This window comes from Pyrus communis, chromosome 7 (assembly GCF_963583255.1).
Source record: "Pyrus communis chromosome 7, drPyrComm1.1, whole genome shotgun sequence".
NCBI classification, from domain to species: Eukaryota; Viridiplantae; Streptophyta; class Magnoliopsida; order Rosales; family Rosaceae; genus Pyrus; species Pyrus communis.
Window position 1 is genome coordinate 91670 of NC_084809.1, and position 25756 is coordinate 117425.

Consider the following 25756-nt stretch of genomic DNA (forward strand, 5'->3'; position numbering starts at 1 on the left):
CTAACTACTTAAATTCTCTCAACTTTCTTCTTGCGTTCAGGGGTTTCAAGAATGTCGGAATATAACGCGGAGTCCCGTTCGTTTGGTGTGACCAAAAAATCATTTCTGAAAAAACGCGTATGTTCTTACCGTGTTGTATCCTGTGATAACATCTTTGTATATTCTTCTGGTGGTCTTCTGGTGGATAATTGATACATAATCAAGGACTTTGCTTAAGCCTGCTTGCTAAGAGAATTAATCATGGCTTATGGTTGTTTGAATTCAATGCCCTAGCCAGCCAACAGCTGTAATGTTGTTCTTGTCCTCATTGCATCGTCCGGCACAAAAACTGGAGCTAACAATCACGATTTTAATCGGTTTTTGACCAAAACAATCGTAAAATCTATTTTTGTCATTGTCGTCGTATTGTAAGCTTCTCAAAATTCATGCTAGACATTCGCAATATTTTGCACAGCAGGAAAATGACTTCCGGGCACCACTGGTAACTTTTATCGCGTTTTCTATTTTCCAGCTTCAAATCCATAAAATAAAATAAACACTTATGAGACTCAATAAATATAGTATATATGCATCGATCACCTAGAAACCGATTCAATAAGGACCCATAGTTGATCAAATCACCTAAATTCCACAAAATCCCTTCTTACCAACCCGGTTTTTGGTCGTGACAGACCCCAAAACCTGGCACGTAACATAACATCTCATATGGAAAGCAGCTCCGGAGGTTCCTTTGTCATGTCGACCGAACATGTGACTTTGAGAACGGAAATGGCTACCTGCAGTTTCCTATCAGTAGGGAAGCCCTCAGTGCGGACTGCGGACACATTCCTTGTCGATTAACTCTGATCAAATGCCATTTTTGCCCTCCCAGTAAGGGAAGGCTATCGTAAATACAACGCTTACACAAACACAAAAATGAATGAAAGTTGTGGTTCTACATGTTAGTAGTACTACAACTTTCTCGTACTATTCAATTATAATTGTTCTATCCAGACTATCCAATTTCAGCCTTCCACTTCATCAACTTCATACCTTCACATAACAAATTTTCTACATATGAACAGTAATCTAATCCAACCCCACCCTCATTATACAAACAAATATAACTACATAGTGTGAGTTCGTATCAAACATACTGTTTCATAATCATCTTCTCATATATGCTATAGAATGACAATGATGGTAATGCTTTAGTTTTATCTACGCAACACCAAGGACAACAAAGTCATTCAGTGTCGTCGATTAAAAATAAAATCCTGAGATAGCACTTCCCCTGCTTAAATTAACACATGAGCAGACACACAAAGCACTGCCAAAATAAATATAGAAAGATGTACAAAAACATGAAACCAAATGGAACAACCACTTGAATCTATTTCCAAGGTGAAGAGTATCTAAAGTTCCAAACGCGTGTTGAAACTCCTCACTTACAAGGCACCTGAAGATTATACCATATGACAAAGAACTAAACAGTTTCCAATTCAAAATATCTACCAACAAGAGATTGCTTTGCAGTGAAATGCACGTATTTGGGTACCTTCACTAACCGCAAAATCTACCCCGCATATGGTAACAGATCTTACATGTCAGTTACATCAGTTAAGAAGTAAACTAATAAACCCATTGCATACCAGTTTTCTGTCTTTCATGAAGATGTTAGTGAAGAGCTTTCGAATCTTGCATGGCCACATTGCCACCCCCACCCACACTCTGAGTCTGTTTTCATAAGCTCGGACTTAGGCACTTTGTCTCTAAAGTCTAAACATGCAACCCTGAGAAGAAGTTGAAGAAGTCTCAAACGAATGGTTAACCCCACATTGCAACCTAAATGGTTTTTGCATTTTACAAGTTCATTAGAACTTGGTAGGTAGTGAAGGCCCTTAAAGCCAGTACGCCAACAAAACAAGTAATCTATTCCAATTGACGAGAACAAAGAAGAAAGGACACAACAAACAGGCAGGAGATACAAAGGGAGCCGTATTCATTAACGTAACAATGGAGGAGTAAGAGAGAGGGCAACATAGGGCAGAAGTAGTAAACAAATACCGGAGCCAAAAGAAAGAGCAGAGCAGTTTGCAGTTTGTAATTGTGATGGTAACATAATGCAACTAAAGATAATGGTATACATAGTACTACAGTGATTTAAAGAACAATAAAAATCTAATAAAAGGAAAGAAAAGTACCGGTGATTCTCCTGGACGACAATGAGGGTGTGGGTGTGGATGCTAACTAAGCCTGAGTGCCGCTCAAGGCTTTCATCTGAATGTGGTTGTTGTGGTCGGAGGAGGGAGCGGCGTTGGGCAATACCTCATATGAACCTAATCTTCGGATTCCAACAAACTTGGCAACGACGGCGTAGGCGACCATGACAATGAGCAGGACGAACATGACGTGCACCAAGAACACCAGATCCAGAATGGCCACCGCCCTGTACCGGGACTCGTCCAGGTCGCACTTGGTGGAACCCTCCACCCCGATCACCACGTCCAGGAGCTTGTGGCACCCCTCCGGGATGAACGCCTCCACGTACAGCGACAGCCCCGTCTGCAATACCCACAGCCCCTGCAGGCACATGACCGCCCCTAACCCCACATCCGCTACGAACACCCTCGGCTGGCACGCCAGAACCACGCACAGCCCCGACGCCACCGCCGTGATCCGACCGGAAACCGAGTCGCACTTAGCCTGCAGATCCGACATCTGCACCGACGCCGCACCCCACGACACCAGCGACTGCAGGTAGAAGAGGGCCGCGGCCAGCCCGAACACCAGATCCGAGGGCAGCGGAAGAACCGATGGGGCCCACTCGGAAAGCAGGACAGCCAGCGTGAGCAGCAGAAAGAGGAAGAGGGAGGCCGCGGACTGCAGGGACGTGAATCGGTGTACGGGTGTTCGGCCCTTGAGGAGTGGGTCGGCGTCGAAGGAGGTGAGGGTCTGGTGGACGACGGCGACCAATAGGCAGGCGATGATGGCATAGAGCTGGAGATACCTGAGACGATGATGAGGAGGATTAAGGTTGGAAGAGGAAGAGGAGAGGGGGAAGGGGTGGTAGGGCTTGGCGGCGTAGGACTGTGGAGATTTGAGGTAGTTGCGGGTGGTGGCCACCATGTGGTAGAGTCCCAGTGATACCAGGGCGGAGGAAGACAATATCTGGTACACTAGGGCTGCCATTTCTCTGTCTCTCTCTCTCTCGTTCCTCTGCTGCTGCTTCAATCTCTCTCTCTCTCTCTCTCTCTCTCTCTCTCTCTCTCTCAGTTTTGAGTTTCGGAATTTTGAGTCCCGAATCGATTACTTGTTTTCGAATAAATAAAAAAACACTCGCAATGAAATTAATAAATAAAAAACGAGGTGGAGGCAGACCAAAGGCTAAACACAAGCGGTCATCGTTCGACCTCCGCTCCGATCCCAATCAGATCGTAATCAGATGATCCTCCTAATTACTCAGATCCTCAGAAGACTATGGAAATAGAAGCCGGTGACCGCTGAAGATGATTCACATAACCTCCGCAAACTCTCCTGCCCAATTCACACTACCATCTCAATTCTCAAGACAGTTGCGCTTGAAATTGTTTTGTGTTTGGGGGCCGGGCCACTTTACTTTTACATGGGCATTGCCATTTACTTATTTTGTGTTTGCTCAGTCAAGAACTGCTTCAACCCCCTTGGGCCGGTCTGATTTCTTATTATCTATATTTCTTCTAATGGCCGCCCGAGCCTGGCATCCATACGACCAAGTCAATAATCTTTAGGAAACGGCATCGTATAAGTGTTGCGGACGCACGCTAGTTGTTGGGCCCACCAAACGATCACTAGAAATAGAAAAGAATTACTCCACGGCTGATCCGTCCGTCTGTTTGACAGGCAAAGTGAGAGAAAGCAGCCACCCAAGGTGCGGCGATGTGTTCGAATCCTCTCCCGGCCTAAACTACTTCGGATGGAGTTAAATTTGCCGCTATTCAACATACAAGCTAAAATATGGCTGAAAAAACATATCCAAGCTACAAAAATTCATTTGTGAAAGTGACGAATTTTTCATTGTGTGAATTCAGAGAGATTTTGAGTCATTTTAATTCTCGAAGTCAGTCTCAATGCCTCTTGATGGCATCTCTACAGAACCACAAAGGCGAAGGCCTCTCGACGCTCTCTTGACGACGGTATCTCAACGTCATATCAACACTCTCTTAGTGGCATCTCGACAAAATTTCAACAGCATCTCAATGACATTAGTATCTCATTGGCATATCGATGTCTCTAAAATCAATCATGTAAATTCTGGGAAGGGAAATGGGGCATATATGTAACATAACCCTTCAAAATCGTTTTTTTTTTTTTTCAACCAAAAACTCATTGCTGGAAAAGCTTTGTCATCTGGATCTAAGAGCACAGATAGATCATCATAATCCTTCCTAATCTTGGTCAGTGTCATCGTTGGTTTCCAATATTTACATTTCAGAATCGTAATCTTCACCAACAGAATCGTAATCTTCACCATACTCACCTTTTCCTTCTTTCCCATTCATATTCTCATCGTCTCCTTTCCTGGAAGGGAGCTGGAAAGGACATGCATCTTTTAATATACAAGAACAGGACAGCAAAAACTATTAATCCACTATTAAAAACAAAAAATTACAAAAAGTAAAACCCAGGAACCACAGTACACGGAGGATAAACCATTGCTAACAAAAACAATCAAAACCGCCGCAAGATAAAAGGAAAGTGAAAAAAGAGACGTTCCAGTTTCCACTCTAATACATGTAAATCTCAACCAAAAGCTGGAGGACATCAATAAACAAAGAAATGATCGCACAAACAACATTGTCATACATAGGCACAACATGACTATGTATGTATGTACTTGCACATTATATGATAAGGATGATCACGACGATCACAACGACCACTACCAAAACTGCCAGCACCCACCAACACTGCAACAGACAATAGACCGACATTGAAGATAAGATATACGAAATGACAAATTGGAGATAATCAGAATCCAATTCTAAGATAACCTAAAATTGTTGTGTGATAGGGCGATCTTGTTTGCAAACTACCCTAACATGTCCTATACGAAATCTCTGCTACACCAGACCAGACAGTCTTCTTGCTAGTTTTCACTAAACAAAACAAATGAAAGTTTGTGTTTGCATGTAAATTCCATTTCTCATTGCAACCTAATGTCTTCTTTTCTGTCCATTATGTGTCACAGTCTAGATGCCATGATGTGGGGATGCTAATTTCCTTTTGTGATAAATGAATTCTTTCACTTCTTTTGTTAACGCTAACAATTCCAAAACACATCCTTTTGCCCTAACAGATCAACCATAAAGTGCTAAACACCCTGTACTAGTGGTAGGTGAGGTAGATAAGAGATGAAAGTTAACTAGTTTGTTTAATTTATTGTTTACTCCTTACCCATGAGCATCTGAATTTAACTCCTTTGGAAGCCTTAGCTAGCTGAACTCTAGCTTGGGTCGTTGCAGAGGAAGAGTTGTCAATGTTTGATTGAATGTCATCTGCAATGATAGAACAATATGCCCGATAAATACAATAAGAGGAAAAAGCTCCATGAATGCAAAGTGAAAGAGAGCTGTATTACCAATGACCACACCCTGCTCATGAACGAGAACAGCAAGGTCCTTGAAAATTTCACTAGCTTCCCCGATTTGTGCTTCTATGTCTCGAATACCCTGTTCCCTCTCCTCAATGATGGCCTCATTGAAAGCAACCTCATTATCAAGCAAAAGTAATTCCTGCCTGTAGGTGAGATGTTGTTTCAAAATAGAATCCTTGTAAACCGTGCATCAAACCAACCCATGTGTAATGGTGTATGCATGCGAAGATGCTCAAACTATTAACTATACATGGTCAGTTGTCGGCCAAAGTTAAGACTCCCTCCCAATGTACAAGGTTCATAGAAGCAACTTGAGACTTTGAGCCACTGAAAATACAATAGAAACCGATGGCCATGGCCATGGGCCCATGGGATGGAATGGGAGCTCCAAGGTTTTTAATAATACAAGAGTTAAAGTCCAACCGAAGATGAAAAGACAAAGGTGGAAGGTGAAGTGAAGGATGATGTGAAATTGGTAATAAGCCAATGAGAGAGGAAATAATAAAACGAAAAGAAAAAGGACTGGAATGTTAGGCAGAGGAAATGATGTGAATGTAGAAGGAGAGCATGGAAATGGATTACCTCTTTTGGTCCTGAAGGAAAGGTTGGCGGTGCTGATCCCTGGTGCTGCTACTGCTAGGCTCCAGATATTCCCCGGAGGCAGAAGCGGAAGCCGCAGAACTGTAGTCAAAGAAAGTACCGAATAAAACAAGAACAAGAACAAGGTGCGGAGGTAAGCCAAAAAGTCATACACACAAACACAAAAACACACAAACTCAAGTATAAATAGTTAAATTAGAAAGGTGAAAAGAGGAGAAATGTAGTAGGGTAGGGGGTACGTTGGCAAGGAAGGCATGTAAGTAGACTCGCGCTCAGAGGCGAGCTGTTGAACTTTCTGAAATTCTTGCAATGTGGTCTGGAAATCTCTTGCAAGCTTAGCATCTTCGATCTGCTTACTCGGCTGAAAAATCAAGACAAAATCCATTTTGTTTTGACTAGTTTTGAAATTTGAACTAGAAATTAGAAAGTAGAAAGAAATTGTTGGAATGTGATATAGTTTAGCAGATGAAATTCAAAAAGCGGAGGCACTCATGATGAGTGATGAGAGTGAGTTGAGTGAGTGAGTGAGGTAAAGAAAGAAACGCACATTGACATTGGATTGGCGATCAGATTGGGTGAGGGATTTGAGCTTGGCAGACGTTTCTTTTACCAGCTCAAGTATGCGTTGCCTCGTGTTGTGCCTGCACTTTGCATTTCCACTCGTTACATTACATAATAATGATTCATGAATGAATTTGTATTTGTATTTGTATTTGCATAACAAAGAGAGAAAGAGAGACGCACAGCTTCTGGCGGTGATCGGAAGTGTCCTTGGCAGTCCCGATGGCATCGACCATTCTACGGAAAGTGCCAACGGCAGTGTTGATCTGGAATATGCCCGCAGCCACCGCCTGAGGCGGAGACGCCGATGCTTTCCTTCCCCTTCCTCCTCCGCCACTCTGCACATCTTGAAAGCTCATTTCTTCCTTTCTTTCTTGTTAATTTCTAATAAGATCAGTTGGGAGGAGAGGGCGCATCACAGATTCACTAGCTACTTATCAGAGATTGACTGAATACCTTAAACGAAAAATTAATATAAGCCCTCGCAAAAAAAAAATTTTATTCAAAAATTCTAAGACATTTTTTTTTTATTATTAGGGACACTTTTTTAATAGTAAACATACATTTTTATTCAAAATTCTAATGAACTGTCTACTCTTTTTTTTTTTTTTTTTTTTGTTCTTATAATATATAAACATTTTTAATAGTAAAAAAGAATTATTTAAATATTTTTCAATAAAAAATGTTTTATTACGCACTTTTTACTATTTCTTTCTAAATTAAATTAAAACTAATGGAGTTAAACTTAGCCCGCCGTGCTTAAAAAATAAAGAGTAAACAACACTAGAAAAGCTATGGATATTTTTGTTTTGCTGATACTAGCAAAATGTTGGTAGCTTCCGATTTTTTTTTTTCCAATTTAGTGATGATGCTCTGATCTATCTCTTAAGGTCCGAGGCGTTTCGATTTCATCCCTAATTAGACATTTAACCTTTTTCAATACTAATATATTTATTTCATTGCGTAACTTATATATTTACTTTTAAAATTTAAATTGAATAAAAGTAAATAAAAATTAAACAAGGGCATGATTTTATTTATGTATAAATAAAATCATATTTAGAAGTGGGATCAGAAAAGAAAAAACACATTTCCCGTAAAAGAATAGAAAAGCGACAAAATAAATTTGTGACTTAGTGGAAGACCTCATTCTGTAATTTAAATGCATACCCAGTTTCGACTGTGGATTTCATACCCGCCGGTCAACGGCGCACCCCAACTACCAACCAAATACCAAAGGTCTTATTATTATGTAGGGTATATTTACCAAATTACCAATTTACCAATACCAAGGAAAAGAAACAGGAGTGAGTAGAGAGCACCTCTTCTATTTGAAATGATATGATTACAGACATATACACTACACAGAATTTCAGATGAGCGTTCAAATTAGTATCTAACTATGTATATACCCTACCAACGGAACGGAATAAATGAATGAATGAATGATCCTTCCTTCCGTACATAAATACAAATAGGATTATCGTCGTCCTATGCATATGCGAATGTGAATACGAATGCATGACATCAAAAGAATGTGTATTTCGTGCGCCACGCACACCTGTTTGTTTGTATGCATGATGTATCTCCCTCCACTTGTCTTACTTACCTAATTCACAAGTAACCTGCAATGCTGCAAAGGACTGATATATATTAGACCCATTTGAATAAACCATCAGTTTCAATTTGTGATGACTTACCAAGCGAACCATGCCATCACGCACATCTTTGGCTCTAATTTTATGGCCCAATCAATATGATATTGTCCCTCAAGACATCCGAGTACGGCAAAAGGGTTAGCAAATCCAATCCATTATGTACTAGTGTAGTACTAGTCCAGTAGTCCCTCATTAAAAAAAAATGAGTTCCTGTCCGTCGCCTAAGACACCTATCTAATACTTTATGAGAGCAGGTAAGGAAGCATGCATTTCACCCAAACATTGAAAGATCCAATTTAACAGCTGTTCTCTCGGTAGCTCTAGAAGAAGTTCCGCCTGCAACACACGAGACACAACCAACATGATGATATCCCGTGTCAAAATCAACAGACTTTTCTTTTCCGATACTCAGCTCACTGTCAAAACGTAAAGAAAATTTATTCATATTTCATGATATGAGATTACCTTGATCTGGTCACCCTCAAAAACCATAGAGTTTCGGTAAACATCAGAGGCCATTGATTCTGCAATCAGCTTGAAGACCTTTTTATTCATACAGGTTTTCATAAAAAAACATCTTTCCTGAAGCATAAATCTTCCTAATTCCCAGATCTGCTGCCATCCTCCTCACATAAAGCTTCTCTAAAAGAAGCTCCATGGAGTGTGGCTCCTTTCCATAATGCCGGTGCAAATTCTCAGCATAATGCATCAAACTCCAGATATCGTTCTCAGCAGCTTTCTCGGCTGCATGAATTATCTCCATGGGATTCTCCAGATAATTTATGTATTCAGAGGGGAGATGAGGATTTATATTTAAATCAATCTGAAATGTACATAAAACACACCCATCAAATACCAATATGCATGCATGTTCGCATCCCAATCTCTCCTAGGAATTAAAATAGGATGTGTCGAAATTAATCAGCTTCTATCTTTGTTCAAGTATTTATTTTAAGATGCTGAAAGTGATGGTAAAAACACCTCAACGGACACATAAGGAACTAAAACTACACGGTGTTCATCAACCTGGCATCAAACAAGCAAAACAGCAAGTTTTGTGTTAACAATTAATAACACTTCAAAATTTCAAACTCTAGACATTGAGTGGGCCTAACGAATTAAACAGTTACTACATGTGTGTGTTGTCAGAGAGAGAGAGAGAGGGAGAGGAACCATTTTAGACATTAAAACCATTTTGAAACACTGTCATCTCATACATTAATATGTTATGCAGTTAGAGTAGTAATAGTAGTAATAATTATTATTATTATAATAGTAATAATTATAATAGCCAAAATTGCACGTAAAATGGAAGCAAGAAGTAAAAGATTAAAAATTGGATCATGAACAAGAGTAAAGCTTGGATAGGCTCTCAAAGAGCATTTCAAAGAAGAGATCAATGCCAACATTTCCAACATCCCCTGTTTGTTGCTCACCAAATATGGTACCAAAGCCTCTGATTCCCATGTCCTTCTCTGCAAGTTGGAAACCTTGCCCAAGTTCACAGCATTCCTCCAGAGCTGCAAGTCGCTCCTAGAGCATGACCACAATGTTGCTACTTTAACACTCCAAAGTAATCACAGGCAAGTATACCTAGAGCAAAGTAGCTAATGGATTTTAAACTGTATCTAAAATCACATGCAATTGTGAAAACAAGTGCTAAATATCATGAAGGGTAACACAAGTAGTTACAAAAACTGTATACAGCATATTCTATAAGGGACAAGAAGTACCAGTGCTTGATCAGTTAGTAGTGACTCCTCCAGATAGAACAAGTATGCATAAGCTTCCTTATCTGCCTGGCCTACCCTTCCCCGCAACTATTACCATTTATTCATTTAACGAAAGAAAAAGAACAAAAAATAACACAGTAAGTAAAATGGATAAGGAGTTGGAAAAGCTCAGGTACCATTACGTTCTCCTGTTTAATAAATGAAAAGCACTTAAAATAACCAAAATAACAATTTCAAATGTTAGTCTTCCGTATATGTTGGACCATTTGAGACGTATATATATAAAGAAAGAAGAAAGAATAAGACCTGATACAACTGCGCTAAGCCAAATTGTTGAACATCCTGAATTATGATGGTGTTTGCATTCTGAATGTCAAGCCCACTTTCTACTATATTAGTGCATATAAGAATCTTGATTTCACCTTGTGCAAAATTCTCCATGGTTTCCTCCAGCTGCTTTGAATATTGCTGAAAAAATATGCAGATATAATTACTCACATGCAGAGAAAGAAACCCAAATTAGCAAATCCAATTATAAGCTGTAATAAATGACACATATGAAGAAGTTTCTTATTCAAATCCTGATGCATCCTCAATTTTCCTAATTCTTAAATTTCATCACATAGTGGTTCCCTTTGGAGATGCCAAATGATAAGGCAAGAAAGAAAATACCTTCCCGTGTGCAATAGCTATTTCAACATTAGGAAATGACTGTTCAAGAAATTTCATCACTTCTTCAAGTCCTGCAGCACAAGAACAGAAGTGAAATATGTATCAGCCATTAAGAGAACCAAAAGTTTATGTGGGAAATCATTCTTGAAATTCCTCTAATTAGCTGTTAGTCGGAAATGGAATTTCTCGTGTTCTTTAGACATGTAAGACAAATGAATCTAGAACCACGAACAAGGCAATCCTCATTTACTCTACAAGTCTAAAGACTTACAAATAGTGACATGTGCATTTAGTCATTGATAAAACTGAAAGAAGCAATCCAGACACTACAGCAAGCAACAGCATGACAAAGAAACTTTGTGTTCAGCTTTTGTAAGAGTATTAAAAACAAAACCATCATGCAATAAGGTTACCTTTAATGCGAGGCAATACGTAAAACACTTGGCCTCCTCTGTCCAGCTTATGCTTAATTGCTGATAAAACCTTTTCTTTACTGTATGCAGAAGGATGGGATTTGATAGGGACCCTTTCTGGTGGTGGAGTTGAAATCAAACTGAAAAATGGAAGAATGCATAATTACAACAGCACCAAATTAAGGACTGGCAAGCTATGTCTTAACCAGCCATCATAAAAAGTAAGCTTAAATTCACAACATTACGCAACAACTATCACAAAGACAAGTCATTACCTAGCATCACAAAACAAATTGAAATGGGCATCTAGATCTAGAGATGTATATAAAACTATAAATCCAAAGACAAGTCATTACCTAGCATCACGGAACCCAGTCAAGGCTAAATACAGGGTTCGTGGTGTAGGCGTTGCAGAAAGAGTAAGAACATCAACCGATGTTTTGAACAAAGCAATCTTCTCCTTTTGTTTGACGCCAAACCTCTATAGAGCAGAAGAAAGTGCATGCTTTAAAACATAAAAAGAAGATTATGTAGGTCAACTAGGAGAGAATCTAATTTGTTGCATATAGCAGAAAATAGATTCAATGACAAACCTGTTCTTCATCAACAACTAGCAAACCCAGATTACTTTACACAACACGACTTCCAAGAAGCGAGTGAGCCCCAACAATTATGTCCAATTGCCCCTTTTTAATCATGTCCAAATGCCCATCCTTTTCTGCTTTGGTCTACATGCCATAACAGTTGTGATCAGTTTAAGACTAAAAGGAGCAGCTTGAAAATTCCAGAATGCATAAGATGTGATACCCAATAAGTGTGTCATATGTAAGAAGAAGACTTGGGTTACCTGAAACCTGCTGAGAAGTCCAACCTTGATGTCGGGGTAGATAGAAAACCGGTCTGAAATAACATCAAAATGTTGCTTGGCCAAAACAATAGTGGGTGCGAGAACCATGGCTTGATTCCCTGCAGAAACTACACAGAAGATGGCACGCAGGGCAACTTCGGTTTTGCCAAAGCCAACATCTCCGCAAATTAAGTGGTCCATTGGAGTTTCTCTGGCGGTTAGATCTTTGTGAACATCAATGAAAGCCTGCTGTTGATCAGGGGTGGGTTGATAAGGAAACTGAGAAACAAAGTGAGTCATGGCTGGAGTGAGAGGGTAGGGTGGGCGTCTTTGTTTGAGTCTGTGAAGATACAACTCCATCAAATCAACAACCATTTTCTGAATGGCAATCTTTCCCTTGGTCTTTCTTTTCTCCCAGACACTGGGGTCGCTCAATTTGCTCAATGTGCGAGGCCTTTCGTTTAGTTCGGGCTGAAACAACAAAACAGACAGATTAATTATAAGTTAACGTAACTTTTTTTTTTGATTTTTTGGTTGTTTTGTTTGTTTAGTTGAACGAATTCATGAAAATGATGAGATTGAAAAGGAAGAATGACAGAAGGGAAGGAAAACGTACAGATTATAACGATAGAGCAAGCGAGAGGCCTGCTTGACAGGAAGCTTAGCCATGCCATCGGCATACTCGATGAAGACGTATTCAATGGAGTCGGTCTTAGAAGTGGAATTGGAAATGGAATTGGGACTAGTAGTGTCCAATTTAATCCCAACGAACCGACCAATGCCAACCTTCTTATGGATGACGTAGTCCCCAGAACGAAGAGTGTAGGGATCCACCTTGTAACCAACGTCGCCTCGGAGCTTCTCGAGGCCCCTCTGCTGCTGCTGCTTCACCATCTCTACGTATTTGTACGCCGCCTCCGCCTCCATCACCGTTCTCGTTGCGGAGCCCTCTCTCTTGCTCTGCTCCCGCCGAATCCTTTCATTGAGAATGGATATGGCGTCGCCCTCCGCCGAATCCTCTATCTTCCCCGATGTCGGTTTCCAATGCTGTTCCGTGCTTTGGGTGTGGGCGGTGTAGACAGCATTGGGCACACAGCAATGCAGTCGTCTTCTTCCGAGTCGCCAACAAAGGCTGGCCCCGGGACATGAGCTGAGCCTCAATCCTTGAATTGCCGAGCTAGAGCTAGAGTTGAGGGCAGGGATTGGGAGAAGCAGCGGCATTTTCTGGTGCCTGCAGAGTGACTCCCCAGTCCAGTGGATAATTAAACAATGAAAAAGTTGAGAGGCTTTAGAGGGGTTTTAGTAGTATTACTTTCACCATTTTTTTTTTTTATTCACTTTTGCTGCTGCTTTTGCAATTGCATCGCAATTTGCGAACGAATGAGAATTCAATGCAATTCAATTCAATTCAATGGTAGGCATTTGATATGTGGAAGATATGTACCCAGTACCCACGCCACGCACTCCCACACACCGACTGACGACCTCCACACCAGATATTTCTATTTTTGGGCCTTCGCCTTTGTTGTTGCTGCTATTGGACCTTGGCGGGCTTACAACTTTCCCACCAAACACCAGCATTCTGTTTCATTCTTTTTTATAAGAGCATCTCCACTTCACTAACTGATTTAATGACAATAATAACTGATTTAGTGCATTTCCACCTTTATACTCATGCTATTGATATAATAATAATAAAATATTTTATGTTTAATTTCGGATAAAAATTTTATCTATCCCATCACGTCATGTGTCATTAAAATATTTTTTCTATAAAATAATAAAAGATAAAAATATGTTTAATCTCGGACGAAAATTTTAGTCAATCTCATATGTTCTTAGTTTATATAATGACTTTCTTAATTTTGATAACATACCAAATTGAATAAATACGAAATTACAACCCAAAGCCACATCTCTAACCTTGACAACCTTTATTTCAGCCAAGTCTCGCTCCAAATTCAATTCACTTTGTCGACCTTTATTCCAGCCAAGTCTCACTCCAAACTCAATTCACCTTGGCGAGTAAATTCTTCCATATATTCTGTATATCCTTATTACTTGTCCACTTGATTTCCATAGCTTTGCTATTATTGCCTTCGACTTTAAGATTTGACCTTATTTGCACATGTTACTTTAATTAGAATTCTCATCTTTAACTAAGAGTTATATTTAAAAACAAATTATTCACATTAGTTTTTGTAGAGATCGACCTCGCTCGAGCTGTTTATACTCTAATTATCTTGTTCTCTTGCAAGTATTCTTTGTGATTTAACCGCTAATTTTGCCGATGGTAAAATTCCTTATTTATGTTCACTCATTGCGGCACCGCCGGCCTTACCATTGGGATTGGCTGCTTCATCAAACCTACACCCCTGATCGTTCATTCCTTTAATTTATGATTAATTACTATAAAAATTGCTACCAAATCACTATGAGTATTGGCAAAAGTAAGAAGACGCATCAAGTACTGTTGAAATTGCCAAGTGGTGTTGCTTACCAAATAAGAACGACGATAGATATCCCAATGTTATTCATCTATAGTATACACGACGTTATTCCAGTTTTATTCCTTCCAATTTGAAACGATCCATCAATCCATCAGACATAGTATATCATCCCAACTTCGATAAGACTGATGTGAGGAATGTTAAGCGCCACAGCAGGGCCCCTGCAGTTCTTCCTAAGAAAAGAATACCCCATATCAATCACAAGCTTCTTCAGAAATGACGACGACCTCCTCGCCTTCACATACGAGTGCCCCATTATATACGCAACCCCTGCTTCCTTGGCCTGGATCAAATCCATCAGCTCTTCCCTTACTGCAGGATCCATACCTACGTTTGATGGTACCTGAAACCTTACTTGGCGCCTCCTCATTTGTGGGTTCTCCTCATCATACACTGATCCCATACTCTGCAGGGTCAGAGATTTGCTACTCTGGATGGAATCCCCCACGTCAAAACCCTCTTGTTCACTGCTTATCAAGCTCGAACTTGTCCTAGTGCTTATAACCGCCATCCTTCCATCAAATGATGATATCTCTGGGCTTGAGAATTGTGGTTCCACTGCTTCCATCTGGATGAACTCTGCTATGCTCTGTATGAGCAGGTCCTCAAAGTCCCCATCATCCCGTTGAATGTCCTTGTACCCATACCTGACAATGCACCTATACATACGATACGGTCTTGGACATATCCGGCCAATCAAAAATCGTTCTTCAGGTGAAACACAAGGCACCTGAACTGATTTTACACAAACAAAAACCAACACCTTGTGAAATGCAGGAAGATTTGTTACAAAGTGAGAGAATATTGCAGGAACTCCTGTTGCCAACTCCGAGTATATGAGACCTATTCCAGGCACCCGGACTATACCAAGGCTTGGGCCAAGACCAAGTAGCCATTTTAACGAGACTTTGTTGTGCAGATCATAGTTATACTTCTTCCGCATACCATAATGCCAGACGTACATAACAATCATAAAGATGAATGAGAGAACAAAAGGGACCCATCCTCCCTGAGGTACTTTAATGAGTGCTGCTGATAAGTACATTCCCTCAATGAACCAGAAAAAGATAAGAAAAATCGCAGCCAGAACCACACTTTTCTGCCAAACAAAGATTATTACCAGTGCCATAAGGAATGTCGTGATAAACATAACCATCATGCAAGCAAGTCCTGAGAACCAAAAGTGAACATTGTATCATCCTCAGTTAATTGTTGAAGGGGAAGAGAGGGAGGGGGGTTCAAAGAAATAACGTACCGTAAGCATTTCCAATTAAAGTAGTGTCTTGAAATCCAATAGTTATGGCAAGAGTAAGGATCATAAGTATCCAATTAATTTCTGGAATGTAGACCTGCCCATATATATGCTTTGAGGTGTGGACAACTTTTACTCGGGGGAAACAACCAAGGGCATGACATTGCTTGATGATTGAGAAAGTGGCAGTTATAACAGCCTGGCTTCCAACAATTGATGCGAGGGTGGCAACAACAAAGACAGGCCAAAATACAGGAGCTTCCGGGATAAGGGAGGACAGAAAGCAAAGTTACCAACTCTGATTTAGAATATTATTATGGAAGCAATATTGATAAATGTCAGAATGAACTAACCAGGTATTGAGTCATAGAAACTGTAAAGATTGTGGTCAGGATTTTTTGACAGGAAAGCAGCCTGACCCATGTATTGTACTACCAAACAAGGATATATAGCAAATGCAAACGCAAGCTGCACAAGCAAGAAAAAATAAAAACTCGTAATCTCACTTTTGAAATTCCACAACCTATACATCATAATGAAGACGGCTTTACAAAGTTGGAGTGGTTAGAATAAACAAACTACAGAATCAGAAATCAAGTCTTATTAGAGTGGTTACAACTCATTTTGTTGTCTATCACATACCATTATGAAGCGACAACACACTTTAGCCTCTCTTTTTCTAATTTTTTCAATTCCTGGAAAGTCTTATAACTTGAAAGATAGATATACGTGAAAGGCTGAAGTCTCTACTTAGAAAATCATATTTCTGAACATACATAATACATCTTCCAATATTATTTAAAAGAAGAAAATGAAAAGAAAATAACAGAAAGGAAAGAGTATGTGGGAAAGTCCAGTTTTGTATCATATAGTTGTATCCCCAATAAAAATAAAAATTCTTTAATTTAAAAAATAATGAATCAAATTAAATAAGCATCAGAAGCACTCGAACTAATTTATCCAAAAGTTTTTAAACATTGTGACACCTACCTGGCTCGGCTATTCTGAATTTTTTAACATGCTTATAGAAAATACTTATATATCTCTTGATTTTATACACTTATTCTAACATGTCCAACATTCAATCATATCAAACATCTCCAGTATATGCATATAGAATATGTTTTTAACCTTCCTCTTGGTTCAACAGCTTAACCTTTATATTTGTTTATATTAGACCGCAAGTAAGGAAGTTAATGGTGCCATATTGAAAAGAAAAATAGTTGTTGCAGGATAAATAATAAACTTACTCTTATCGATAAGGCAGTGAAATGACCAAGATCTGCAAACATAGCTTCAGTACCTGATAAAACATGGATAACTTCTCGTCACTGAAGAGCTAAAATAAAACTCCCACAAAAGAGGTTTCATATAGATAGTTCCACCAGTACAACAACCAGTGAATATATTCATATGGAAAAAATTTCCTTCAAATTTACCAGTTATCGAGAGAAGAACCCCACCAAGAGAAATCCAACCATCTTTACCAGTCTCACGGAAAAACTTGATAATATAATGGGGTGATAATGCACGAACAACAGCCGGGTTCCAATGTATTGTATTGTACAGCCCAACGGAAAATATTGATATCAACCAGATTATTACAATAGGTGCAAACAAAAATGCTACCCTGTGGGTGCCACAATGCTGCAGAGCAAACAGGCCAACCAATATGACACAGGCAAGCAAGAGGAGTTCACCTAGAGATAATAAATAACATATTAAAAGCAAAGCCAATTATATGATACGCAGAAAAATATAGAATAGGCATCACGAATTTTGAACATTTTATTTTATTTTATAAAAAAGGAAAAAGAAAACAGGTAATGAAAAGAAATTAATTACCATCAGTTAACTTCTCCTCTGTAACTTGTAACCCTGATACTGATGATAAAACTGCGAGTGGAAAAGAAATGCTCAAAGATTTAACTCCTTAATCAAGGCAAGTGTAAGAACATTATTATAGAAACAAATAATAAAAATCAACAATCTGGGTTTGTCTAGACAAAATGTTTTTATTAGACAGAGCTTGCTGAAAACTTAGCAGCATTTGAGCAAGTAAAACAGTCACCACATCAACAAACAACAGAAACAATGACAGATATTGTATTGTAAAATGGCTCTACCAAATGTATAGTTGGAATATATTCAGAAGTGTATTAGATGCAGCAAATTGTATATGTAAACATCTTCCTTATGTTTAGAGGGATCTGACTTATAGTGCCCCAATTTTATTGGACGTTCCCCAAGGGGCAAGGAAACTTAGTAAATGTTGCCATAACTTTTGAGTTCTTTTTTCTCATCTGTCTGAAATAGGTAATTAACATTAGATGAAAATAGACTGTATTCAATTTCAACACCAACAATTATTCGACAACTTAGTACCATACCTGAAATTGCTGGAGTGAGTACACCATCTCCTATGACCATGCAAGCGCCTAACAATACCACCACCAGTAGGGCCGTCCGTAACCTTTTATGCTTCTCCAAAAACATCTTTAAACGGGACGAGCTTACAACCTGTGATGAAGGACCGTATTTGTAAGCTGAGAGCTCCTCATCAGCTGCTTGCTGGTTGGGAAGTAAACTAAACTTTGCATGGCGGCAAAGAAGCGAGTAAAGCGCAAAAGTCCCACCTGACACCAATTAGAATAAGTATGACCCCATGGAGACCCAATAAGAAGTAAAGTATGACATGTCACACAGAGGATGTACTCAAACTCCAAGTGTCACCACACCTTCACCATTATCGTCGGCACTCAATAGGATAAAGACGTACTTGAGCAAGGGTACCATTGTAATGGTCCAGAAGATTAAGGAAAATGCACCAAATATCACTTCCTCGGAGTTATGGTTGTGCAGCTTCCCTGTGAATGTGCTACTATAAACATAGAGAGGAGAAGTACTGAGGTCCCCATAAACCACGCCAAGGCTTTGATATGCAAGTATGAGATTTCTGGAGAGATTCACCCATGAAAGCTGCAAAGCAACAAGAGGTAAATTGGTTACACTAGCTGGTAAGTAACAGATGAATCACATTCAGGCCGAGGCATAGGAGAAAGAATCCATAACTAAAATGATTATAAGCCTAAATCCTTAACTAGAGGACACACACTGTAGTTGATATGGAAGTGATTGAATGAGGCATTCCATTACTTGTCGTCGTGGTCAAACTCAATTAGTTATACGCTTGGGCCTAGCCAAGGTATCCACTGATATGAACAAGGCTTACGTTAACACAACAGAGCCTGTATGCTATACACGTATTGTTTAAGATAAGCCTAGAAGGAAACACCAGTCCATGTCAAGAATTTAAGCCTAGAAAAGAAAAAAAGTATTAATTGATGAACTGGAAAAGAGGCCGGAACGCACTACAAGTTGAGAGCAACCAAGCAGAACAAGAGTGAAGAATAGGAATTTGAAAAAGCAAATCCTATTCTCATGCAAAGGAGGGGAGGGGAGGGGAACAGTGAGAATTTGCAATTTGTATTTAACATGTCTAAATTTTACAACTAGACCAGACCAGTGCCCAAATGAGATTCTTTTTTTTTTATTATTTTTTTTTTTTAGCATCAAATAAAATAGACTCGTAGATAGAAACCAAACAGCATTCAGCAGCAGAGAATCAACGAATGAATGAATGCAACAGTAATGAGAAAGAATGAATAAATGATTTGAGCAAGGAAAGCAGCAGCAGCAGCAAGTACCTGACGAGGAGGACGAATGGGATACCGGGAAGGCATCGAAATTGCAGAGTCCGGCTCCATCGTCGCCTAATCTGAATTCTGAGGAGGCTAAGCTAGGCTGGGCTTCTTGTTCTACAAAACGACTGCCTATCTATCTCAATCTCATTCGAGGCTCTCAAGACCTTATCACCTCTACTCTGCGTTGTCTGTCTGTCCGTGTCTGTAACGAAACGCTTAAAACTTAGCACCTTTATATCATATTTAGAAGAAGAAAGAAAGCATTTGATTTTTGTATATTTCAGATTTTGGATTAAGGTACAAGAAGAAGAAGAAAGAGTTTGATTGAGTTGGTGCGATGGAATCGAATCGACTCACTCTAATCCATCTCTCGTATGATTCAGATTGTAAAATCTAGTTCTGAATCCCTAATTCCTCAAATACGAGGAGTGGAGGGAGGGACTGTTCTCTCGTTTCATCTCATAATTTCATTTCCCTTCTTCTTCTCTTTCCTCATGAATACCCCACTCTCCCTCTGCGCCACCTGCCTCTCATTGTGACTGTCTCCTCTATATGCACGCGCCTCTATTTCTTTCTCTTTTAGAGAAATTTTTTATTGTGATCGGAACACGAATGGTAATCATGTGTTTTTATAAAAGTTGTGAGAAATTTTATTTTTTAAGTTATTAACTTTTTAACACACATATCTCATAATTTATATAATAACAAATAATATATTATCATGTGTACCGATCACATTGAAAATCTTTCTTCTCTCTGTCAACTTGCTTTGTGTATTGCATTCCATTGGTTTCGTTGATGGTTTCACTCAGTTCAATGTCATCCCATATTCATCCCTTCTTACCATATTATTTGAATTTCATTAATAAATTATAATATTAATAAGGTTGACAATTTTTACACACGTCATTCTATCTCTTACATACCCTTCTTTTTATTCTTGTGGTATTTGTTTGCTCTTCCATCTCTTTAGTACAAAATATTTTTGAAATGTCTTATGAATTTATACATATTTTTTAATTTATCATGTGAACTAAAAATTTAAGGGATTTGTCATAATAATTTTTCGAAATTATTAATTTGTCATCTTACCATAACCCCGTTAAGTTTTCTATTCAAAATAAGTTATGTGACTTATGCTCAAGGTTATTTCGAGCATTTCAACATCTCACCCCCTTCTAGTAAGTTATATTCGAATAAAAAAAATTATAGGGTTTCTCAAAATATACGAAAGGGTTTGATATGGTATACAAGGATTTGAGGATTTGCCATTCGAAAAGAGGAACCTCCAACCTATGGTAAAGTTGAATGATATTATTTATTATGTCCGAAACAACTATGAACATTCATGTATAAAGCACATGATTTATTTTAGATAGAAAACTTAACGGAGTTATGATGAGATGACAAATTAATGATTTTAAAAAATAGGTATGACAAATAGCTTAAATTTTTAATTTACATGACAATTCGATAGAAGTGTATAAGTTCACATGACATTTTAATGTCCACATCCTGTCTTAACTGGGCAACCAAATGGGCCCTTATGAACTTCATTGTAGAGGAAAGTGGAAACCCTAATTTCTTCTTGCAATTATCTCCATTTCCATTATTAAAGCAAAGCAATACATTTCAGATGAGACTGTCGCCAATCGAGAGGGAACAGGATCCTCTCCTGAGTTCAGGATGGGGATCCTTCTGAGCAGTTTATCTGGACTGTTGAATTTTGATCTAACAGTTCCAAACATAAAGCCTTCTAAAAATTACAATAATTACAACTGTTAGATCAAATTTAAACGGTCCGAATAAGTTGCTCATGAGAATTCTCATCCACAGCTCAGGGAGGATCCAGTACCAATCGAGAGGCGAAGCGATTTGTCGGAGATGACATTAAGGTCTGGTTTGGTACTGAGGTGATTCTGAAAAAAAGCTGGGAGCTGTTTTTGTGTTTGGTAAACATTCAGCTTCAGCTTTTTTTCACAGTTTTGGGTGAAAAAAAAAGCCAAAAACAAGAAGCTGCAAAACTCAGCTTTGAAAAACTGGCTTTTTTTCACATCTGTTTTACATAAAAGTTTACTAAACACTATAATATTGCTTTTTTTTTTTTCAAAAGCACTTTTACAAAAAAGTTTACCAAACACTCTGCTGCTTTATTTCACATCTGCTTATTTTCACAGCACAGCAGAAGCAGCTTTTTTTCAAAGCACAGCAATACCAAACCAGCCCTAAGTGGGTCCTTGCCCGCACCACCAGCAACAGAGATGAGAGGCCATGTGCTATGTTATGTATATATTTTCCCTCTTGTACCTTGTATGTACTTATACGATGCCCATTGCCCACCGCAGTAATTAAAACCAAACAATGTCATTTAGTTGTCACCAATTGCAGCACAGATGAGAGGCCTATGCTATGCTATGTATATATTATATGTTACTTTGTTTGTATATATTTGCAAGGGTTCGTGAAGGGGATTTGGCTCTGATATCTACTTTCTTGGTTTAAAATTTGGCTTACTCCAAAGATGTGACGGCGGCGGCAATGTGATATTTGATGCTAGAGATTAGGGTTTTTTTATTGTCTATTTTCTGCTACCTTCGGGTCTAAGGTTGTGTAGGCATCCCGTTATATCTTGGGTTGTTGTTCTCATTTTGCTTGGGCATTTTACTTTTCCTGTAGTTGTTTTCCCGATCCTTCTTAGTCGATGTACTAGTTTTTATTGTAATGAAAATTATCTTCGTATTCATTAAAAAAACAAAGCCAATAGTAGATTAGATGTATGAGATGGTGACGTTATTTAATATCGACTAGCATTCATTTAATTTTTTTGGGTAAAGTACAAAAAATTACCTCAACTATTGGTGTCACGACACTTTCATACCTCATTTTTGATAATGTCATACCTCATCTTACGAATTTATGTTAATGTTATACCTTCCGTTAGCTTGGCCGTTTATTTCTCAGTTAAATGCTGATATGGCTTGATTCGGGACCCATTTTTTATTAAAAAATTATTAAAAACTAAAAAAAATCATTTAATATTTTAAATATTAAAATAATAATGAAAAGTTATTTAAAATAAAAAAACCAACATTAGTTCGTCCCTTTCTCCCCTTCTCTCTCTTCTCCCCATCTTCATCTTCTTCCCCTTTTCTGCAACTGCAACCCAGAAGAAAAAAAAACACCAATTTGTTTTCCCCGCTCCCCACCCCCTCTTCTCCCCGCACCCACTCTCCGCACCCAAGCTCCCCACCTACGCACCCACCCTCTGCACCCAACCTCGCACCCATTACCTGCAACCTGAAAAAAAAAAAAACCCAGAAGAAAACCCAGATCTCATTGAGGTGGAATCGGGAAACTTTCACCAAGCCGATTCCGAAGGTTGAGAACTTGGGCGCGGAGAAAATGGGGGGGAATGGGTGTGGAGGGAAGAAGGTGGGTGCGGGGGGGACAGACGAACTGGGTTTTTTTAAATTTTTTTTTCCTTCTCTCTTCTTCTTCTTCTTTTGCAGGTTGGGTTGGGGGGGGGGGGGGGGAGGGAGGACGAACTGGGTTTCCCTTCTTTTTTTTTCCGTCTTTTTCTTCTTCCTCTTCTTCTTTCTTCTTCTTCTTCTTCTTCTTCTTCCTCCTTCGGGTTGGGTTGGGGTATTTTTTATTTTTTTTTCTTCTTCTTCCTCCTCCTTCTTTCTGGGTTGCAGGGGGTTGGGTTTGTGGTGGGGGGAGGGGGGACGAACTGGGTTTGGTTTGGGGGTTTTTTTTTTTTTTCTCTTCTTCTTCTTCTTCCTCCTTCTTCTTTCTGGGTTGCAGGAAGATGGGGAAGAGAGAGAGGAGGGAGGGACGAAATGAGAGGTTTATTTTTTAATTTTTTTATGTACTTTTTTTTATTATTTTAATATTTAAATAATATTAAATGATTTTTTTTGTTTTTAATAATATTTTATTAATTTTTATTAAAAAATGGTCCCGGATCAAGCCACGTCAGAATTTAACTAAGAAATAAACGGTCAAGCTAATGGAAGGTATAACATTGACACAAATTCTAAAGATGAGGTATAATATTGTTAATTTTAAAAGATAAGGTATGAAAGTGTCGTGACACCAATAGTTGAAATAGTTTTTTGTACTTTACCTAAATTTTTTATATAATCAATGGGATTATGGCTCCTGGATACCTACTACATTATGTAAGCAACCTGGATACCTATACATTACGTAAGCAACCAAGAGGCGGGAGACTAAAGCTGTACTTAGAAGGGAGGGGGATTCTTTACGCTCATAATCTCTCTACCCTCCCATCCTCTTATATTTGAACGGTCACGGTTAAGTCACATCAATATCTTATATTGATTTTTTTAAAAAGATAATAAGGACATTGTGCACTTCTGGGACTCGACTCGAGAGGGCAGACAAATTTGCAAAAGGTTGTGTATAATTGACATTGTGCACTTCTGTTGCTACCTTCAGGATTTGGATTTGGATTGAAGTACCCTCTGTTTAATTAAATTCTAATTAACAAAAAATCGCACTAAATAGGGACAGAGCCCAGCCCAGCCCAGCCTAGCCTGTGAGGAAGATGACCAAATGGAAATGGGGGGAATGCAACTGATAGCTTACTGCTTGTTCCCTCTCGGGACTGTTGAGCTGATGATGGATTGACCCAATTGAATTTACACAAAAGTATATCTCATCCAGTCCACCTCCTCATTTACCTCATTCGCCTCCTTGGCTCCGGTGACTGGTCTACGTACTGGTCACACCAAACACTGTCCACGTCCACCTCATCCTCAACAGCTAGATCAGCCTCATGAAAAGAATGATTTATATGCAATGAGTCTACCATTATCATCAAGTAGTGTCTTATTCTAATACAGGGGAAACTTAATATAGGTTCAATTTTTTTAGCCGATAGTCCAATTTATTAAAATAAGTCAAATTCCTTAAATCTTATTATTTTATTATCAATAATTATCTCTTAAATGATAAGATTTATTATAAAAATCAAATTTCTTCCTAATTATCTCTTTGATTATTTATTTTTTTTGTTCTTGCTTGTTCTTTATCCCGTTTTAAACCCCACTTATAGATTTTATTTTTTATTTTTATAATCAACCTATATCACAGGTTAATTATATTTATCTACCTATATGATGGATTCTTTTTTATAATCAAGTAAGATTCATATGTCTTACTTGTAGATATATTATGTTTTTTTCTACCTTTTAGTTAAGTTTCATATCTTACTTATAGGTATGATATACATTCATATATTTGTTAGGGTAGAATGATTTGCAGATAGATTTACGTCAATATATATATTTTTTTTGTTATAAGATATTAATTATATTTTTTGGGGTTGAAAATTCATAATATTAGAAGATTTTAATTGATTTTTAATATTTTTAGAAAATATAAAACGAGTATTAAAAAAATAAATACATATAATTAGGTAATTGGACTCACTCCTTAAAACCATATATGTTTTTGGACCTGGATCTAAAAGCCCCGCATGTTATGTATGAATTTTTCTCTTCATGCCAATACATTATTGAATCATGATGCCATAATAAAAATAAACCCACTCTAAGTTTAATTAGGGATATAGATGCTATAATATGTGGCATACATTTTGGAATTTGGAGGAGGATGAGATAAACGTTGAAACTTTCTACGGATCATCAGATATCAATGAACATCATAAATCAAGTTGAACTTAGTTTTGCATATGCATGTCTATTAATTTATTTATAATTAACGAAGAAGCGTTTAAAAGTTATATCAAGTTGAAACATTTCTGCTTCTGATTGGAGTCACTACTAGGCAGAGAAATTGAACATCATATATGTCAATTGGCATAAGTGATTGCCAGCAATGCGGGAAGATTGCATTTCAAAAGGACAATTTTGAAATCAACTTGGCTGGGCAAAATTAAGGGAATTTTAACGAAAAGTCCGCGGTACTGTTCACTTTAATGAAAAACTACATTTTGACACTAAAAAGTCAAACTTGATATTATTCACTTTACCTTTTATTTTGTCCTTATCGTTAAAACTCAAAGTTTTCAAGCCATTTTCATTAGTTTTCCTAAAAATTAATTCTGGCAAGGGATATCATTTACATAGTGGGAATCCTACAAGCCAAACTCAGAAAGACCAATATACCCTTAAATTTGACGAAAAAGAAAACAAATTTGACAGA

At 38.3% G+C, this 25756-nt stretch overlaps 3 protein-coding genes and 1 pseudogene across 5 annotated transcripts; all 4 read right to left on the reverse strand.

The window, feature by feature from the left end:
- Positions 1–482: 482 nt before the first annotated feature.
- LOC137739441 (uncharacterized) lies at positions 483–3669 on the reverse strand. Of its 3 annotated transcripts, none has more exons than XM_068479009.1 (2): positions 2184–3669; positions 483–1032 (listed from the first exon to the last, which is right to left on the reverse strand). In XM_068479009.1, exon 1 carries the CDS (start codon positions 3169–3171, stop codon positions 2230–2232), a length of 942 nt encoding a protein of 313 aa, XP_068335110.1. In that variant the 5' UTR covers positions 3172–3669; the 3' UTR covers positions 483–1032; positions 2184–2229. The 3 variants fall into 3 exon arrangements, with proteins under 3 accessions (XP_068335110.1, XP_068335109.1, XP_068335108.1); XM_068479008.1 differs by lacking the exon at positions 483–1032 and adding an exon at positions 1355–1824; XM_068479007.1 differs by lacking the exon at positions 483–1032 and adding an exon at positions 1355–1772 and having other exon boundaries at positions 2184–3668.
- An 810-nt stretch (positions 3670–4479) lies between these two features.
- Positions 4480–7230, reverse strand: LOC137740390 (syntaxin-22-like). Its single transcript, XM_068480266.1, has 7 exons — positions 6959–7230; positions 6762–6855; positions 6454–6575; positions 6197–6295; positions 5600–5757; positions 5416–5516; positions 4480–4928 (listed from the first exon to the last, which is right to left on the reverse strand). The coding sequence occupies exons 1-7, from the start codon at positions 7132–7134 to the stop codon at positions 4863–4865; spliced, it is 816 nt and encodes a 271-aa protein (XP_068336367.1). The 5' UTR covers positions 7135–7230; the 3' UTR covers positions 4480–4862.
- Positions 7231–7519: 289 nt separating this feature from the next.
- On the reverse strand, positions 7520–13470 carry LOC137740245 (ATP-dependent DNA helicase At3g02060, chloroplastic-like; annotated as a pseudogene).
- Positions 13471–14555: 1085 nt separating this feature from the next.
- Positions 14556–20092, reverse strand: LOC137739673 (potassium transporter 4-like). Its single transcript, XM_068479335.1, has 10 exons — positions 19922–20092; positions 19568–19766; positions 18599–18839; positions 18251–18496; positions 17706–17756; positions 17300–17560; positions 17111–17163; positions 16214–16328; positions 15864–16118; positions 14556–15778 (listed from the first exon to the last, which is right to left on the reverse strand). Exons 2-10 carry the CDS (start codon positions 19625–19627, stop codon positions 14700–14702), a joined length of 2361 nt encoding a protein of 786 aa, XP_068335436.1. The 5' UTR covers positions 19628–19766; positions 19922–20092; the 3' UTR covers positions 14556–14699.
- Between the last annotated feature and the right edge of the window lie 5664 nt (positions 20093–25756).

Coding starts and splice junctions, on each gene's coding strand:
- LOC137739441 (XM_068479009.1), bottom strand. CDS start 3,171: ATGGCAGCCCTAGTGTACCAGATATTGTCTTCCTCCGCCCTGGTATCA.
- LOC137740390 (XM_068480266.1), bottom strand. CDS start 7,134: ATGAGCTTTCAAGATGTGCAGAGTGGCGGAGGAGGAAGGGGAAGGAAA. Junction 6,576..6,761: donor ATCGCCAATCCAATGTCAAT/GTGCGTTTCTTT, acceptor TTGATTTTTCAG/CCGAGTAAGCAGATCGAAGA. Junction 5,517..5,599: donor TGAGCAGGGTGTGGTCATTG/GTAATACAGCTC, acceptor CTATCATTGCAG/ATGACATTCAATCAAACATT.
- LOC137739673 (XM_068479335.1), bottom strand. CDS start 19,627: ATGGAGCCGGACTCTGCAATTTCGATGCCTTCCCGGTATCCCATTCGT. Junction 18,497..18,598: donor TGCCGACGATAATGGTGAAG/GTGTGGTGACAC, acceptor AATTGGTGTCAG/GTGGGACTTTTGCGCTTTAC. Junction 15,779..15,863: donor TTTAATTGGAAATGCTTACG/GTACGTTATTTC, acceptor TTTGGTTCTCAG/GACTTGCTTGCATGATGGTT.